The sequence below is a fragment of the Schistocerca cancellata genome, chromosome 2, assembly GCF_023864275.1.
Source record: "Schistocerca cancellata isolate TAMUIC-IGC-003103 chromosome 2, iqSchCanc2.1, whole genome shotgun sequence".
Classification (NCBI taxonomy): domain Eukaryota; kingdom Metazoa; phylum Arthropoda; class Insecta; order Orthoptera; family Acrididae; genus Schistocerca; species Schistocerca cancellata.
Window position 1 is genome coordinate 405,364,896 of NC_064627.1, and position 20,057 is coordinate 405,384,952.

The 20,057-nt window shown below is 38.6% G+C and overlaps 1 protein-coding gene across 1 annotated transcript in view; it reads right to left on the reverse strand.

Moving 5' to 3' along the window:
• The window catches only part of LOC126161852 (EF-hand domain-containing protein 1-like), a 187,487-nt gene that overhangs the window by 101,959 nt on the left and 65,471 nt on the right, over positions 1-20,057 (reverse strand). The window contains exon 6 of the mRNA XM_049917962.1: positions 5,644-5,828. Within this exon, the coding sequence (XP_049773919.1) occupies positions 5,644-5,828 (185 nt within the window). The remainder of the gene's footprint in view (positions 1-5,643; positions 5,829-20,057) is intronic.

Here is a 20,057-nt window from a genome sequence, read left to right on the forward strand (position 1 = left end):
TGTTTCTGGGTATACAATTTTTGGTGCAGCTAAACAATAATTTCTGCAAGTCTGGACAATGCACATTATCTCTCTCCCCAACCACTATAAAAGCTATGAGGCAAACTTGCAAAAGGATATCAATACAATGAAAATTCCTCATGAGATATTTACTAATAGAGCCACATTAGTAATTTAAGGACATCACTAATAAACACTAATATGGCTATGAAATCTTATGTAGTGGAATCCTCAAATAGAAAGTTCTTGGTAAGCTTACCACATCAGATATAGATAAAATCTCATGCTTTCAATCACCATCATCATCACTGTCATCAGGGGCCGTGTCTAACTATCATGAAATTGCTGAAGCTCACATTTTTATACCCAAGTGATGGCATATAATTGCTTAGATTATATCAGTGTGACATCACGAAAATAGAGATGAGGACAGGCCCAAGTGATACTGTGGTCAGCCTCAACATGGTCTCCCTGTTTGTGAAAGTACCAGTAGAAGGAAGATTAAGATTATTGGCTGTTCATTTCTCTCTTGAAAACTAAAAATTATTCCAACATGTCCTAACTACTAAACATTTTTTATGGTGGAAATTATTACAGAATGACTGATTGAACAGCCATGGGTTTGCCACTGTCACCAACCATACCTAATTTGTTCATGGAGAATTTTGAACAATGAGTGTGAATAGTGCCACCTCCATCCTGCCTGCTTTTTCAGATATATCGATCACACATTTTTAATCTGGCCACATGGCAGAGAGGCACTGCAGCAGTTTATTGACAACATGAACAGAATTCATCCAAATATAAAATTTATGATGGGTAAAGATGTAAAGTAGCCTTTCATAGGCATGTTGGTGGAATGGAAAGCAGATGAGAGACTCAGCCATTCCATATGTAGAAAACCAGTGCATACAGATCTGTATCTCAATGGACACAGCTTTCAACAACCTACTCAAAAGAAAGCTATACTGAACACCCTAACTCACAGAGCCAGAACTTCTTCAGACAAGGAGCATCTCAGCTCCAAGATGAATCATCTGATGATGATGTTCAGAAGGAACAGGTATTCAGTCCATTATATTAGGTCAACACTGGCAAGAAAACTAACACATGATTCTGTTCAGTAAACTCAGGAGGACCAACACACAGCATGGCTTCCATTCCGTGCTGCAACAACTAGGAAGATAGGCAGAGTCCTCAGTAGGCAAGGAATCAGACCAGTGTTTACTCACAAAGAATTAATAATATTACTTGTGAGTGTGGCAGCAGCTACATGGATCAATGTGTATGGACTGTTGGTGATTGCTGTATTGAACATCAGCATCACCTGAAGTACAGGAATTTTGAAAAACCAGTGACATTAAATAACTACAAGGTTATGTTTGAACAAATGAGAATTCTGGCCCACGCTTGAACTACTGGGACTCTGTGATTAGAGAAATGGTGCTAGTTAAGACTCTGTGATAAAATCTTTTATAGAGACACTGGCTATGCACTTATTAATGCATGGAACCATGGACTTAATAAAGCAAAAGCCCATAGGAAGTCCTTTTGTAACTACTGCCGGATGCAAGTGATGGTACTGCTAGTGATGCTGGGCAGTGTGTGCAAGCATTATCTATGACCATAAAGGATGCCAACATAGTACACACCGTCTTCTTGATGTCACCATGATGTAATCAAACCAATGAGATGTGGTTGCTTGGGTATAAAAGTGTGAGCGTTACCAGTTTTGTGGCAGTCAGACATAGCCCTTGCCGCTGACAATGGAGGCAGTCGTCGAAAGCTTGAATTTTATCTGAATTTGATGTGGCAAGTTTACCAAGAACTTTTTATCCCAGCATCAGAACTTCCTGGCAGATTAAAACTTTTTCTGGGACTGGAACTCAAACTTGGGATCTATGCCTAATGGTGAACTATTTCCCCATTACACCATTCCTTCCAGGAGCACCATTCCCACAAGGTATGCAGGAGAACTGGTACGATGTTTGGAAGTTAGAACAGAGGTACTTGTGTAAGTGGAGCAATAAGGATGGATTTTGAGCCATGCATGGATAGCTCAGCCACTAAAGCACTTACCAACAATGAGAAAAGGTCCCAAACTTGAGTAATGGTCTGGAACACAATTTTAATTTTCCAGGAAGTTACAAATCAAGAAAACATTCTGCTGCAGGGTAAAAATTCATTCTGGAAGTAATAAACATCTTGTTTTAAAGACAATTCCAACTTATGGGAACCCTACAGGTAATTTATCCTGATTGTTCTGTGCTGGCAGCAGTTGTGAATTTATTAGATTTCCACAGAGAGTCTCCTGTCTTCTGATTTCTGGTTTCTCTCTATCTTCCATCAGTAATGTTTCTAGTCTCTTGGAATGCCTAAAGTAAAATATTCAATTTTTGGTCATCTAAATCCTTAGAAATCAACAATATTATGAAAATGATAGATTCTACTGTCCACAAAGATGATACACTGAGTTTGAGATGAACACAATGAAACATATTGCTCTTTTGGCCAAAGCCTTTTTCAGAAAGGAAAACACACACATTCACACAAGCAAGCACACTTTATATAAATATGAACACTATCTCCAGCCATTCTGGCCATAATGCCTGTGCCTGAGCTTGTCTGCAACTGAGTGTGTCATCTTTATAGTGAGTAGCAATACATGCTTTTCAAGTGTTGATACCACAACCCGGACTTCCCATTGTTTAAGTCATTAGATATATTTTTTGTCACATTATTCTTACACTTACTTGCCAGTTCTCTTACAAATTCATATTATATGTTGTGTTATCTTACAGCACACAATGAAAATCCATCTATTTACATATGTAAGAGACCAGCATCTCAAAATAACTTGAATGTGGTCTTGATGAACACAACCAAACCATTTCATCACTACCTTTGCTAAAGAGATGATCTACTGATATTTCTTGACTACAGATGTTTACCGTCTTCAATGCCAAGCCATCAACACAGAACTGGCCAGTCCATCTGTGTCATCATTATTTTTAGTTTTTGTTATATAAAACTACAAGGCCAGTTCAAGATCACATTTTTTAATCTCCAGGATCATTTAGCCTGTGCTAAAACCTGAGTATGGATATTAATGTAGACAAAGTGACTTTCCCCTGATCAAGTTTCTAGCAGAGAACAATAATGATAGCTGACACACATAAGAAATTCTTTCACTATGAAATAAAGAAGCAGTTTACAAAGTTTCCATTAATAATTGAAATAATTGATGTTGGTTAAGGCACTACTGACTGACCACTCTGCACTGCAAAATAAACTACCCAAACACTTTCAACTGACTGACTCAAAAGTTCAAACTGCCACAGGGTTCTCCCAGTAACAATATACTTATAACTGTAACAGGAATAACACACCAGCATAAGAAACAGCATTTGAATGTGACTAGATCGGCAATAAATTAATTCTTAGTTACAGTTCAGCACTGGTATCAGCAACATGAAAAATGTTGAACTTCTCAGTTTTTGAAAACATTTAATATAATGCAGACACGTGTCAGCATTTCACAAAATAACCATGCTGATATGGGAAACTTTCATGGGATGATACTCCAAGAAATTTTACTGCGATTATTTTTTCAGGGAACACCTATACAACATGTGAAAGCTTGTAGCTGTATGAATCTTTGAACATAGTTTCCAAAAGGTTAAATCAAATGTAAAACTACAATGTTTTTGCATACTTATGGGGACTGTTTTACATAAGGAGAACCTGCTGTTCATCATAATTCAAACTGATACAAAATTTTCTTTTACTGCCTTCCATTAAAAATGAAACAATGACAACTATGTGGCAAAGTACCCTTCAAGGTATATGGTGTTTCACCTACTGATGCTGTCAGTGCATATAGAATCATGTACACATTTATACAAATATAGTTGATCACTTTATTAATGAAGTAACACAGATTAGTAAGAAAACAATCCTTCAGTTATCATATACAGTTTCAGTGGTATACCATTTGATACAGTCACAATGATGAAATAGATATGCATAATGTTGCAAAACAATGTGAAATGGAATGTAAGAACAGTTGTAGGGAAGGTGAACGGTTGACTTCAATTCATTGGGAGGATTCTAGGAAAGTGTAGATCATTCATAAGGAGACAGTGCACAGAACAACTGTGTGATCCATTCTTGAATGCTAATTGAATGTTAGTTGCAAAAAGATATGAAACCAAATGGGAATGTGAGGTCAATTGTAGGGACGGTGAATGGGTGACTTCGGTTCATTGGGAGAATTCTAGGAAAGTTTAGCTTCTCTGTAATAAAATAGACACTGTATAGAAAAATTTTGCAACCCATACTTGAATATTGATTGAGTGTTTGGGATTCCCCCCCCCCCCCCCCCCCCCCCAAAAAAAGGAAGACATCGAGGTAATCCAGAGATGTGCTGCTAGACTGTTACTGGGTAGATTCAGTCCACACTAAGAATCATCACCTGCAACAGACTGCACAATGATCCCACTACTGCCAACATACATTTCATATAATGACCCTGACAACAAGAGAAATCAGGACCTTGCTCCATTTGTGAGTGAAACAGCAAAAATAATGACTATGGTACAAGGAACCATCTGCCAAACAGTGTTTGGTGACCTGCGGAGTATGTTTGTTGATGGAGATGGTGTTGTGGACCTTTAGTGTGACTGTACACAAGTTTATCAAACAATGGAAAATCCAGGATGGAATGTAACAATACGAGAGAAGGAAAGTTGCTACTCGCCATATAGCGGAGATGCTGAGTTGTGATAGGCACAATAAAAAGGTTCACACAATCATAGTTTTTGGCCATTAAGACCTTTGTCAGCAGTAGACACACATACACACACACACACACACACACACACACACACACACACACACACACACACACACACACACACACAAGTGCAACTTGCACACATGTCTGCAGTTTCAGAGAGCTGAAACTACTAGTTTAATCTTACAAATGACCTACAGAAATCAGTTAAAAGTTTCTTAAATACCAGCTGCACATAAGAACATAAGTATCCTTTTTCTTCTCATGACATTACTATGGAAATCTTGGAAAATACCTGATCGTATTGATGAAGAGGCAACTAAAATCCGCTGTGCACTCACTGAATTGTGTCTGCTGAAGCACAACATGTGTAGATACAGATAAAGAAGTGAAAAATATCACACTTGAACTAAAAAATGTCTTTGATACTGTAAAAGTCTTTAATAATTTTACTATTAAGCATATTTTGGAACATTTTTGGTGGGTAACAGTGATAAAAGATGAGAATAAATGTATTTAAATAAAAACAGTCTAGGATCACATGTAAGTTGCTAAGATTTAAAATTTATTGATCAAGAGACTGGTTTTGACCACGATATGATCATCATCAGATCATTCAAACTCCATAATGGTGGTTGGAGAGAGTGGTGAGGAGCAGCCCGCTACTAGTGACTATAAACACTGGTCTTATAACGATCATATCATGATCAAAACCAATCACCTGATTAATAAATTTTAAATCTTAACAATATACATGTAATTCTAGACTGTTTTTATTTAGAAACTTTCATTCTAATTTGACTACTGATTATTAAAATTATAGATGGTATATAACTTTAGGCTCTTACCAGGCAAATCATTCCAGTTTTTGGGCAACTTGGTCTTTTTAAGAAGTAAAGGCACAGGGTCTCTTCCATCATTCTTCCCATGGACCTCTTTGATTTCAACACAGTCATCAACAAGGAAGTAATAAATAATAAAAGGTTTTAATTCTTCACATTCAGCATCATTTTCTTCTAAAACAGCATACAGTCTGTTCATAAAAGAAGGCACTGTAAGTCACATAAAAAAAATCAAGTACAAACTTCATCTAAATTTATTTGATACCAATTTGCTAATGACAGAACTTAAAATGATTATTTCTTTGTTTCCAACAAATCAGATTGTGGCATATGAAAATCACCAAGGATTCATGTAGTTAATATATTTAGCAGCAGTATTACAAACAAGAAATGCAAATCATCAGAAATCTATAAAATGTTCTGAAAGCAACCTCTAGAAAAGGCTGTAAATGTAATTAAGAATACACATTTATTATACTAGCATAGACATTTCCTTTTATGCAGTAAATTTCCCCACAACATTTCAACAGTAACATCACATTATTAAAAGGATGGTAATTATGATACAAGAAACTATGATTGATAACTATTCAGCTTTGAGTGAAAGAAGAGAAAGGCATCATTTACAAAATAGTTGAGTTAGAATTCTATAACCTGTCTTGTTGCCTAAACAAAAAATTCAATTTTTGATTTGGAAAGATGTTATGGGTACAGATATCAGCCAAACCACTGGTTTGATATTTATGGTTAAGAAAGATGTACAAATTAAACAGGAGGAATTTCCATGGCAGATCACAGAGATGATTTTTTTCTTTAAATTTACAATTGTACACCCTAGCAGTTGTTGTTCCACTTGTCCCTATTATTCTGTCAAATGTAGAGTGCTTTCATTCATGAGGAGGAATTTTTTGCCTTAAATGTAGAGTTACCAGATAGATTAAAAACAAGTAGTATTTAAAATTACCTCTAAATCACTTTTCTTCTTCGTCTATACAACCCACTGTGAAATGCATGGCAGAGAGTAATTTCTATTGGACAAGCCATTTTTGCATTTCTTTCCATTCCATTTAGGTTTCCTTTTATTCCTATTGCATATAGAGTGCAGGAGTAATGCCTATTAATAAATGCTCTGTGTAACTGGTAATTAGTCAACTCTTGTCTTTTGGGTCTCTACAGGTTTCATACTTAGGATGCAGTGGTATTTTCTTTCTCAATTAATATTGGTTCTTTAAACTTTGTAAGTAAGCTTCTGTATCTGATAGGGCTTTTCAATTCTAGTGTTTTCAGTTGTTTCTCAATAGAACATATTTGAAATAGTGACAAAATTAAACTTGAACAGTGCTATTGTATCTTGGTTTGTAAAGGAACTTTTGAAAAAATACTCAGCATTTCTTATTTTGGTTTTGTACTGCCAATAATATCTGGAGGGACTGCCAACTTGCTAATCACATGTTCTACAATCATAGATTGCTTCTCATACTGCCTTGTAGGCAGCAATCAGACAATAGGAACAGACTCAAGACCTTATTTGTGAGTGGTATTTACTTTACTATTCTACTATGTGCATATTAATCCAAAGCTCGGTTAAACTTTTTTTCTAAATCTTCAATAAAATAATTCCAAAATTTGATCTCATCATCATGTTATTTATACAAAATGTTGGCCAATGTTGCATGGTCTCCATCAGGGTGGACCAGTGCTAATTTCACATCTTAAATAATGTAATTTCATCCAGCACATAGAGTCAGTCAGTCAAGGACATCACTGAACTCTACTTTCATTGAATGGCAGAAGTGGGGAGATGGGGCTGACAACCTTTACTGATAGTTGTTTTTATTTGCATTCCTATTGACTAGCATTTGTGAATAATGGACAAGCCCATATAGCCAAGACAATGGGAGCCTGTACCTATTATTATGACCAATTTTAGCAGGCTGCTTCACAATTTCAGTCACCTCTTTTAGCTTCCTTCTAACTGCTGATTTGCTGTATTGCTAATAGAGTGCTTTGTCTCTTCAGTGTAAACTATTCCACACTCACAGCTGACATAAACTCCAGGATTGTGTCATTTGTCAATAGAATTCTTCTTGGAGGAACATCTCTTATTTTTTTGTTGTGTGAGTAGGTCAGCTTGACGTGAAGAACTATTACAACAGTTCAATGATGCCCTGTGTTTGCAGTAGGCAGATAATGTGTTTTTTGTTCCATCTCATCCTTCCTTTCATTTTGTGCTGCCGTAATGCTACATATGGTTCTGTTGCTGTAGCCATTGATTCATAAGAATACCACACTTAATAATCAATAGTATAAATTTGATAACTTACGTTCTGGTGAAAACTGTTACTGAGAAGCTCTGGCATCTGGGATGCCACATAGAAGCATCCATCTCAGATTCTGCCCATGTCTTTGAAACTTTTAAAGATGAGAATATCTGATCCACAAACATTATAGTAAGTTTCGACATCAAGCCCTTATTTATTGAAAGTTGGAAAGTACTGAGAGTTTGTCTCCTTTCATTTTAATTAATTCAGTTCACAAGCACATGCACATTTTAATGCATTTTACCTAAATAGGAAGGCAGTTATGACATTTAATGAAGTGGATTTACAGTGACTGCATACTGCTTATCACGGTATCTAGTTGCACTGGATAATTAGAGGTGGAAGGTCTTTCATTCTATTGACTAAAATTACATTATCTGCATGTGTTGCTGCTGTGTGGGGAGAGACATGTTGCTCACAGAGACACTGAAGGGTCACCTTAATGGGCTAGAGTTGGGGGAAGGTAGAAGCACCGTGCTGCAGGAACAATGGCAAGGCTTGTGTGGGGATGGTTGCCACTCTTATGTCATAGGAGAGGCTTGCGGAAGGCCCGTGACAGTGGGAACTCGCCAAGCCATGAGCAGTGTCCTGCTGTTAACACACTCCAGTGTATTGTTCCCAATGCTAGCTGGAGGGTCTTCTTACAATTTTCAGGCTTTATTGTTTGACCGGCCAGTGTTCTGGACATTGTTCTCTGTCAGCAGAGAAACTTTTTGGAATCTACAGATATTTGTGGATCAGCTTTAAGAGGACTTTTCTAAGGGAATCATATCTGTTAGGATTGTAAGACATTTCTCCTCAAAGCCTGAAATAGCTCTGCATTGTTGGGTGCACCACAGTGTATTTCAAGCAGAGCTGGTGTACTTTTTGAGATGTTTGGGTTCCCACACCAACTGATTTTGTGCACATGCTGAAAATTAGTGTTATGATAGGGAATCAGATGGTGATGTCAGAAGATGTACTGGGGGTATCACTAATTTTTGGTGGCAAGTCACTCTACCTTATCTAGTTTCATGAAGGGGGACTGTCCAGCGATATTTGATTATGTGATTGGCACAGTGAAATCCTGATGAGTGCAGTTCGTAATTTGAATTCTTTTAAGGTGTCCACATGGAACATTTTTGGAAGAAGTGGATTACGAGAGAGAATTTTAAATGGGAGTTTGTCCAGGGACAGCATGGTGTGAAGATAAGAAGGATTGCCCAGGGGTGGTGATCATGTCAGAGTCCAATCTTTGAGCTAAAGCATAGCCTTCCATGGCATGTTAGTTCAACTTGTGGCAGCAGTTGTTCAGTTAATGCATGTAGCACAGTCGTACAATTTAGTGGTTCACAATCACTGTCGCTTAAGATAGAATTGGTAAGATAATGTTAATGTTCCTACTCTTAGAGGGAGGCATTGCATAGATGATCCCAACCATTCATGTCAAATGTGCCAACTGACCATTACTATTTACATAATAATCATTTAAAAGTGCTTTATGGGTTACATTTTTTTGTATTATTGTGTCAGAACAACAAACTTCATGCACTTTTGTTTTGCAGTATATTAATCATTTCAGTGATTAATCTTTCTAATTTCAATCAAGAGTATATCTAGTCCATTTGATAATATTTTTGTAACAATGTTACGAGAAGGAAAGTTGCCACTCAGCACAAAGCAGAGATGCCACCCCCACCATACTATCCCTCTCCCTCCCTGCCCCAACCTCCTCCTTAACCCCACCCCATCACCACTCCCATTATGCACTGGTGCTGCTGCTTACAGTGTGGTTTCAGTTGCCTGAGACTGCAATGGTGTGTGTGAGCTGCATTTGCACGAGTGTGTGTGTGTGTGCATACTTGTGTCTGTTGTTGATGAAGGCCTTAATGACCGAAAGCTAACTGTGAGTCTTTTTGTTGTACCTATCTGAGATTCAACATCTCTGCTGTAAAGAAACTAAATTAATTTATTGTGATTGTCTTGAGATAGTTTAATAAAAATAACAGAGTTATGCACCTCAGCAATGAAATTTAGATTTTTGTCTCACCACTGATGTGAAAAATAACATTCTTGAACATGTTGCAAGTGAAAGTAGCATCACTGGTGAAAAAAAATTAACAAATTATGTTAAGGCATTGAATCTTCCTAAACCAAATACATATATTAATTTATACATTTTGTTGTAAACACCTCTGGTAACTTAAAAAAAATGGTATACAATATTGCTATAACACTACACAAAAATATCATCTCCTATGTGAGCTAATGCAATTATCACTGTGGGATTTCTTGGGGGAAATGCTTGCAGTGAAATTTAGAATGCAGATTTAGGTTGTTACAATACAATTTATTACAACATGGAGATACAACTCAAATATGTGTGCACAAGACAGTTGTTAATACCAAACTATTAAAGCCAAAGACAATCTTCTCACAGGGGCTCAACCACTGACAAAAAGAATCTTACTATCTCGCTGTCAATGGTGAGTGTTGGGGTCCCCACAGAGCTCTCCGCCCTCACTCCCAGGAATTAGGAACAATGGGAGGGTAGGAGGGTGGTGGGTGAGGGGTATGGGAGGGGAGGTCGCAGCTACTGTGGTCCTTTTCACACATATGCATGTGACCAACTGTGTTGTGGCTGGGTGGTATACAGGACATGGCTTCGCCATTTCTCATTGAAAGGGAGAGAAAAGGACATAGTTTCATGATCCCCACCTTGTTTCAATACAGATGATGTTCGCTGAGGTAGAGTGGAGAACAACAGGAGCAGCCAAAGCAGGATTATTGGTCTGTATTGATTTGTGGTGGTGGGATGCTGGACTGCAGGCTCTGCTTGATTATTAGGAAGTGATTCTATAACATAGGATCTGTGATGGTAAGTAACCTGTCAGTACTTACGCAATCATGGTCAGATCAACATCACTGGGCAGTCTGTAGATGAGTGTGAACTGTCCGTCAAACACACAAACTGATGAATTACTAATTTTATGCCCAGTTTCATAGTGAATACCTCTCTGTTGAGATGTCCCACATAAGTCCTGGGCAGAGGAGGAGGGTGGAAGGTCTGTACCACATATGGGGGAAGCATGTGTACTATGAGAAAAATTCATCATACCGATCTGAGTTACCAATGGCTTATGCCTTGCTACATGTCACAGCTGTAGGTGGGTATCCACTGTTTATGCCATGACAGTTGTTGTCTTGTTGGTATTAGTGGTGCTAGGATTGTAGTGCTGCTCATGTTGAAGGTGCTGCAGATAAGAATGTGTGGCATCTAACCCACTTCCTACAGAAGATTTTGTCTTCTGTATCCCTGATTCTACCGTTTGACAATCATTGAATAGCTGTAGATGGTGGGTGTGTATACCACATTTGAAGTACTTTTGTGTTGGATGTGTATATAGCGGCATACCACCAGTGATTCTGTGTACTGTTTCTCATTTGTTGGTTTGCTGTTAGGGTTCCCTTATCATATTTGGAGAGAGTTGAAAGTGATGGAGGAAATCCATGCCTAAGATTGGTTCACAAACATCTGCAACCAAACATTGCCTTGAAAATTTTTTTGTGGTGGCCAAGGCCTACAATCTATGTGAAAGTCCTGTAAAGTTTGACAGGAGAGTTATTTGTACCTCATAGCTGAATGGCCAGTGTAGGAAGCTCCATCAGTAGGTTTTTCCTCGAGATGGGGCAAGCTTATGAGCTGGCGTCAATCAGAGAGTATTCATGTGTTGAGAGATCTAGCAAGCAGAGTCCACCACTGTCATTTAGGATCCCAGTGGCGTCATGTGTGCTGCAGTCTAAATTGCACCTTACATTTGGGTGGTTGCATATCATAGAGCAGTCTTAGCTGCCAAAACAAGTGTGGCAGCAACAGAGCTGAGATCATGTCAGTGCACCTGTGAGTGGAATTTTGTTGCTAGGCAGAAGTGTGTTTGTTGTCGCTGGATGAAAGTCCCCTTTCTTGCAGCAGGGGCTAGTTGCATCACTGTTGTACATATATGGAATTATTCAGATTGCATCAGCTGCTAGTGGCTCTGAGTCAGTGCTACTGACATCACTGCTGTGTGTTTCTGGAACTGCTTGGGCCATGTCACCTGCCCATTGCTGCTGCTAGCAATATGGTTCAGAAATGTACTGGTTGCAGCCATTATTGACTATTACATTTGGGTATTGTCGTTGCTCCAGGATCACAAAAAGTCTGTCAGCTAGGACTAATCTGCATTCCAGGGTTTCATTTTCATGTGAGATCATTGCCTTTGGAATTTATTGTGGTAGTTGATGAGCCATACGATCCAAAGCATAATATCTGGCATGAGTGATGATGTGATAGATGTATGGAGGTGTCTCCAAAACAGAGGTAGCATTCTCTTGTCCAGTGTGTCATCACAAATCACCTATTGCATCTGTTCCTCTGGTGATTTTGTGCACCACTGAAGCAGGTCATTAGCCAAGGGTGCTACTATGACATCACTGACAGTTTTCCTATGTTGCTTAAAAGGGCAGAAAACTTAGAAGTGACATCGAAGATGCCATGACTTTATTGAAAGAAGTCAATAGTTACGAACCATGTTGCCAGCTGTTCCAGATGTAATGGCAGTAGCTTGGGAAGAAAACTGTTACACATGCTCTACAATAATTTTGATGTTGATTTGCTGGATAGTGTTCTGAGGAAAGTGGCAGATGAAATTCCTGTGACCATGAGCAGTGCAGATGGTAACTGGAAATTTTCCTGCATGACCCAGCCAGCTGGTCCTGCATGGCATTGCAAGTGGATGTGGCTGGAAAGTGCTTGACGAGGGTAGATCAGTAAAATCCAATGACACAAAGTTGCATAGTTGAGTGAAATCATCACCAAAATCACCAAGGAATCAAAAGTCATTACACACTGTTTATGCACACGTTGGACACTGTTACTGTCAATAGGACAATATGGTAGAATGTCAAGTTTACATTTCACATATAATGTAGGTTTATCCATGGGGTGAAAAACATCATATGAAGCTCCAGGAGAGTCACTGTCTTGTATCTCTTATTTATACAAGCAGCAATTGTGAAGTGGCTCCATTTTTGTTGCAGCTGCTGTTATTTGTTGTGTGGCCACCGCTGATGTATTTCCTTGAGGAAATGTTTACAGTCAAACCCAGAATGTTGATTTAGGATGTTATATATACAATTCTATACCAAGTAATATTAAACATGACATGAGAATGAATAATCCCCATTTAATAACAGCTTAAGGATGTGCCTGCTAGATATGTCTATCTACTCTCTAGACAACTTATCCAGTAAAACGAAATAAAGTACAAAAATTCTGTTAATGTATGTGATCCAGAGATAAACAATATTATTGTGTAACTGTTAAGTCAATGGCACAGCATTCAAAATTGTTATCATATAAGGGTTTAACTTTTATAATGAAAATTGTTATAATGCAAGATGTTGTTGTTATTATTGTGGTGGTTTGATACATCAGTTTGTGTGATCTTTCTTTATGATGAACTTTGAACTGACTTGATGTCTAGTTTTGTTCTGTATTGTTACATTTTGTGATAATGAAGTGAATAGCATATCATTACAATAAAGTTGTGTTAAATGTTATTATTTCACCATAATATCATTACTCGCCACACAGGTGACCCCATGTTACACACACTGGTGACCCTGTGTTTCACATTTTCTGTGAATCCAGCAATTTGGCCAATTTCCATGATTGATATACCACAGGACAATGTGGCCTATAATAGCAATGACTGTTACGATGCAGCAACCAACTCTGTCCACCAGTTTTATGCCTACATGTACATCTTCTGCTTCAATTTGACACCATTGTGCTTCAAACCATGTGAAAATAGAAAACTGTGACTAATTTTCATTGGAATTGTCACAACTTGCTCAACAAAGTGCACAGACAATGAACATTGTTGCACATTCTCTTACGCCCTGTGAACATTTTCCAGGACAATTTGCTCATTATGCTGCTCCATCAGTGGGTTTCTGTGTGAGCTATAATGCTGCTGTGTCACAAAATCCATTTGTTACCCTTTCTAAATCTAACCTACAAACGATGCCATATGGCTGGCAGATTCACATAAACTCATCAAATTCGACAATAAGCCACAATTGTCCATTTCAGTACAACAGTAACTGTGCATGAACAATGGCCTTTTATTAATGAAGAATGTGACTTTTGCCACCGCCCTATCCAGTGCTCCTAGATTGAGCATTCCCAGTGCACCAGGAATAGTAAACAAACCTCCACTGTGTACTGTGTCATGTGTACCAAATCTCTTGGTGGCCATGGCCATTTCTACTGCACTGGTCACTCCTGCAACTGCATCTGCCAAGTTGCGTTATGTGTGTGAACATCAAGAACAGTGTAAGGTTGAGCGTCCAGATATTCCGCAGGCAGCCGCAACATCGTCTGTGTTCACCGCTTCACTCCTGCCTGTTCTTTCAGGACATCTACCACAACTGCTTCTGCTTAACAAGGATAGCCCGAAGACATGGTATGCTCTTGTGGACAGCATCCTCAACATCCATGGTGTCTTATCCGTGCAGTTCATATCTTTGATTGCAGCTCTGCATGAGCATATGGATTTAACAACTGATCTCATCCTCATGGCACCAATGAGGGACCACTATCACTATGAATGCATAAAATCTATTATTCTTGAGCACTTGATGGGAACTCCACTAGAAGCAATTAATCACACAGTGCATGACATATCTCTCAGTGAGTTGACACCATCGCAGTTGTGGCAAAAGATCAGAGCATTGATTGATCCCTTTTTCCTGTCTGATGCCACTTTGTGGTCGCTATGGATAGTAAAAATACTGTAAGCTCTCCAGCTGCAACTTTTATCACACATCACTGACCAATTAGAGATGTGCCTATGGCCAGCAGATGACACCTATAAAATCATCAGATGTCAACAACTCACCGCAGTGCAGAGTTCTTTGATGACATTGGCAATACTGCACACATCCCAGAATGGAGATGCAGCTCAGAAGTGTCACCCGCCATGTGCTCTTCACCCAAACTTCCACCACAGGGTGAGTTAGGTGTATCACCTGGTGGGTATTCTACAGGGCACCTGTAGCAACACCGATCATCACACAATAAACAACTACTTCTGGGCAGACTGTACTTACATGACATCTGCGACACGTTCTTCCTTGTCAACACCAGCGCAAATATGAGCATCATACCTCCAGCATTCTCAACTTTGTCACTGATGCCTTCCACCATGACATTGTGAACAGCAAACAATTCATTCGTCACCACCTATGGCTCCACACACCTTCGCCTCAAACTTAAACTGAAATTTTGTTTTGAATGGATAAACAACGTAACCAACATTGATGAGCCAGTGTTGGGCATTGATTTTCTAAGCCACTATGGCCTCTCTCCAGATTTATTGTCTGGAATGCTACTCCATCACTCTACTGACACACGCATCGAGGGCTCCTTTGTCACAACACCCACACATTCAAGAGCAACAATGGCTGCCTCCACGCATCAGTTGGCTGAACTCACATCCCTCACTTTGGATTCACTGTGCAAGCTACTCGAACAATGACATTACATTACAGCCTTACTTACGGCCAGCACATCACTGCAGGCACTGATCAAGAACACTTCTGCGGACATGGCACGTGTGCAAATGACCATCACTGCACTTTCAGCGGCTACCACCACTACAACACTGGCCACTGCTCCAGTCTTGCTCTATACAGACAACGGTGAACATTAACTGCCTTCTTTGTAATGTAGCATGGCGAAAAATGATTTTTGTGTAGTGAAGTTCAGGATGGGTATCATTGCTTAACACAAGAAGACTGAATACCACATCATATTACACATATCCTCCACCAAATAAATAATACGAATCTTGTGTAATCCGGGGTGCTGCTTCTTAATGCTGCCATAGGTTCATCTTGATGTTACAGCATTGCCACTCAGGAATCATGCAAATGGTATGAGTACAAATAAACTCCAGGAATTCGTGTTCACAATGAGTTTTATTTCATGCACTAGATGTTGGGTGGTGAACTACATGTAAAATTGACTTAACACTGTCTCATGACTGTCGTCAAACTGAGCTCCAACTGAGATATGGTGGCGTACAAATTGCCTCTATTTATATGATTTTAAACAATTACTGAAATTGTTATTTATTAAATAAATTATTAAGTTTTTAGGTTTAACAATTAAAACTTTTACATACATCTTCCCAAATTACATAGAAATTTACATGAAATAAAAGTGAATAATTTCATACAAAGACAGGAAAATGTCTGTTTCAATTAAGAATATCAATTACATGTTTTATCATTACAATGATATATTTTGTTAATTTTCATGTATCATTTTACTTACTTAAAAGGTATCACCCTATCATTTTCAGATGAACAGAGCTATTTGTTTTATTGAAGGGAAGGCCTAGACACAATTAATTAAATTTTGTACGGGTAAAAACTTTACATTCCTACATATTTGTAATTACAGTTCAATTAACTAACACCAATTAAAACATTAATATGCTTAATTCTACTGAAAAATTATCATGTCATATTGTCATGTAGAAGAAGGTGTAAGTAGATGAATGACAAACTCTGACTTCATTTAACGGAGGTTTACTCAGCACTTGCACAAACAAGAGCATGAAGTGAACTGCCTCTGGCCAGAACACATACAGTATATATACAGCTACAGAACATTCCAGTATAATGCTTCTTGACATTTGTGGATAGTTCTAGAATTTAATCAAACCAAATATTGAAATTAAAATTGTACACTCCATGTGAGTTTTGAACTCACAACATTCCATACAACAGTTTAGAATCATACCCACTATGCCACAGCACTACTCAGCTTATTCTGCGACAATATTTGTATTATGGATACAATTTGTTTTTTAGTTTGAAAATATAAAAGTAGTTCTCTTTCAGTGACTATAAATATGAGAACTTAAATTGTTAATAACTCCACAATTACAACAGAAATTTTATTCCTACCATGTACCTGAAGTTTGTATAATGAACAAATTGTGATGGCACACCAGCTTTTAACCCAACATGTTTTCTTCATTCTGCATATTGGTGAGACCCAACTTAAATGATGTCAAAACAATAGCTTAAATTAATGCAAATTATTAGTTTGCTGCAAAAGAAAATCTCCAGTGTATTCAAATCCAGATAACCAGAAAAGACAAAATCAAAACAGCGTACTGATATTACACGTATAACGTCTTTGGGAGAGTGAGGGTGAGATTAGTAACAGGATATTGGGTCCCAAAGGGTTGTGGTATTACGTTTTGCTCCCACAGTGAGCAACCCACCTCCTTCACATCGGCAGACTACTCTTGCTCTAGAGCTGTCCAACCAACAAGCTACGCTGCCGCTACAATTGACACTGTCCCACATACTCATGTCATGCCCACACACCCTCATGCCACCTCGTCCACTACTGACAGAGACCACACCCCTCTCACCGTGCTGATACTGTGTACAACAGCTGGCCCAGGCTCCACACCTGCAGCCACTAGCACACTACCTGATGACGGAGAATCTTCACCACCTTTGTTACCTATTCTACAGGTCAGTTCTCAGTTTCAGAGTGCTGCGTGTGAAGTCGTTCCCTGCTCCAGAGTGCCTTCTGCTTGTGTAGGCCCAGTGAGGTCCTCCATTAAAGTTATTATTAATGGTACATGTCAAAGGCTACATACTATTGAAGGACCCTCTGTTAGTGCAAAAGCACACTGTCTATTGGCTACAAACCTTCACACCACAAAAGAATGTGTTCAGAAACTTTTAGAATTAGGAATCGTACGACCTTCTGACAGTAATTGGTCATCACCTATTCGTAGTAAATGAAAAGCACCAGTTTTCTTTTGTTCTACACTATTAATTTTAATTGTGTTAACCATTTTTTGGCTTACAATGCCATCTTCAGACATTTACGAAGTATTGTCACCAAAGAAGTTACAATGTTTGTGAACGACATTGGAAGAGAAGTAACGTGTCTAGACTGAAGCAGAAACATACAGTAAGTAACATCTTTGACAGTGTGGTGGTAATGCAATGAAAAAGTAAAAAAAATTGAACAGTAAATAAATAAAAATGGAGTAGACAAGAAACTTTAACACAAAATAGGAACAGCATGCCTACGTAACTGTTTGTATTAATAAACAAAACTAATAAAATAAAATAAAATTAGTACTTGACAAGGCTACATCAGGAGGCAAAACATGGAGAGTGATATACACAAACCAATTAAAAGAAGAAACAATTATCAGTGTAACTACAGAATACATAAGGAACTTAAGCAATATCAATAAGATAAACAGAAATAAATAAATGTAGGGAAATGGAGGAGTTTGAGGGAACATACAGTAAATGCAATCTTTGAGAGTGTGGTGGTACTTCATTTTAACATTAATTTTATATTCAAAACTGTGGCTATGTAGCAGTTTGCATTAAATAAATAAACCAAGTAAAATATAAACAGTATTTGATGAGACAACTACAAGAGGTGTTAAACATGGACATTGATACAAGTACCAGTTAAAAGAAAGCCCTGACAAATGAAACTACATTCTATATGGAATACATAGACAACTTCAATAAAACAAAAGAACTTAACGAATACAGGAAAATGGCAATATGTAGGAACAGACAGTGTGGGAAGTAATGAACAACAGAGATGATTATATGAAGTTTAGAAGAGGGGAAGTGTTGAGCTGTGTCTCAACATTTAGAATTAGATCTGGACTGTGAGCTAGATGTCTATTAATCTCCAGTGCTTCCAGCAGATTGAGGATATGGCCTTTGTTTGCTAAGTGAAGTAAATGGGACACTGGCTGGTAGTTGTGACCCTCACTCAGTACATGCTCAGCAAATGCGGAGTCAGAATTCTGCAACCTCCAGCTGTGTTCATGTTCAGCCAGCCTAGTTGCTATGTCTCTGGCTGACTGACCGATGTAAAATTTGTCACAATGTGAACAAGTGATTTTGTATAACCCACTGTTGGCTAATAACTGGATCCTATCTTTGCTATTAAAAATACTCTGGGCTGCCATGTTCTTGACATAGTAGGAAAGCCTCTCTTCCTCAAAAAGAGCTCTACCTTCAGACTTTGCAGGGACTACCATAGACTCAATGCCCACACCATTTTAGACAACTACCCCATCCCCCAACATTCGAGATTTTGCGTTGCAATTACATGGTGCTCAGCATTTTAGCGTCATTGACTGTTGTAAGGCATATAATCAGATTCAAATGCACAAAGACGAAGTTCATAAGACCCCCCTTATAACCCCCTTTGGCTCGTTCGAATATTGCTATATGCCTTATGGACTTTAATGCAGCTCAGACGAGGCAACATTTTATAGACTCATTATTTCACCAGTTCCGATTTTGTCATGCTTACCTTGATGACATTTTAATTTTCTCCACCTCTGCTAATGAATATGAGCAACATCTTTCTCAAGTACTATGTGTGCTCTCAGATAATGGCATGGAGATAAATGAAGACAAATCCCAGGTGCACCAGCCAGAAGTTATGCTCCTGGGCCACACAGTGAACTCTGAAGGCACACGCCACACGTCTGGACGTATCACTTACATTACGAGGTTACCACCACCTGTGACTTTTTGTGACCTATGTCACTTCTTGGACATGATCAATTTTTCCAGCTGCCACATCCCTGCAGTCTCCTCTAACTGACACCTTGCAAGGCAAACACACCTCAGGCAATTGTAAGGTCATGTGGGCACAGGACATGACTCTCGCCTTCAGTGACCTAAATATGACCCTAGCCAATGCAGTCACACTACCCCATCCCAGTGCCGATGTGCCTATTTCAATTACTACAGATGCTAGTAACACTGCGATCAGTGCCATCCTGCTATATGGCATACCACAAACAGTCTCTCTACATAGAGTTAAACTGGCATGGGTCCTCACTGAACACATCTTTTCCAGTGAGTGTCTAGCAGGCACTTGCCTCCGACCCTCCTTTACATCTTGTGAAGCCAGTGTTAGTGATCATGTCCCCCCCTGTGACAGTGATATGTGTGATGAACTCCCGGTACCCTTCTTCTCACTGCCAACAT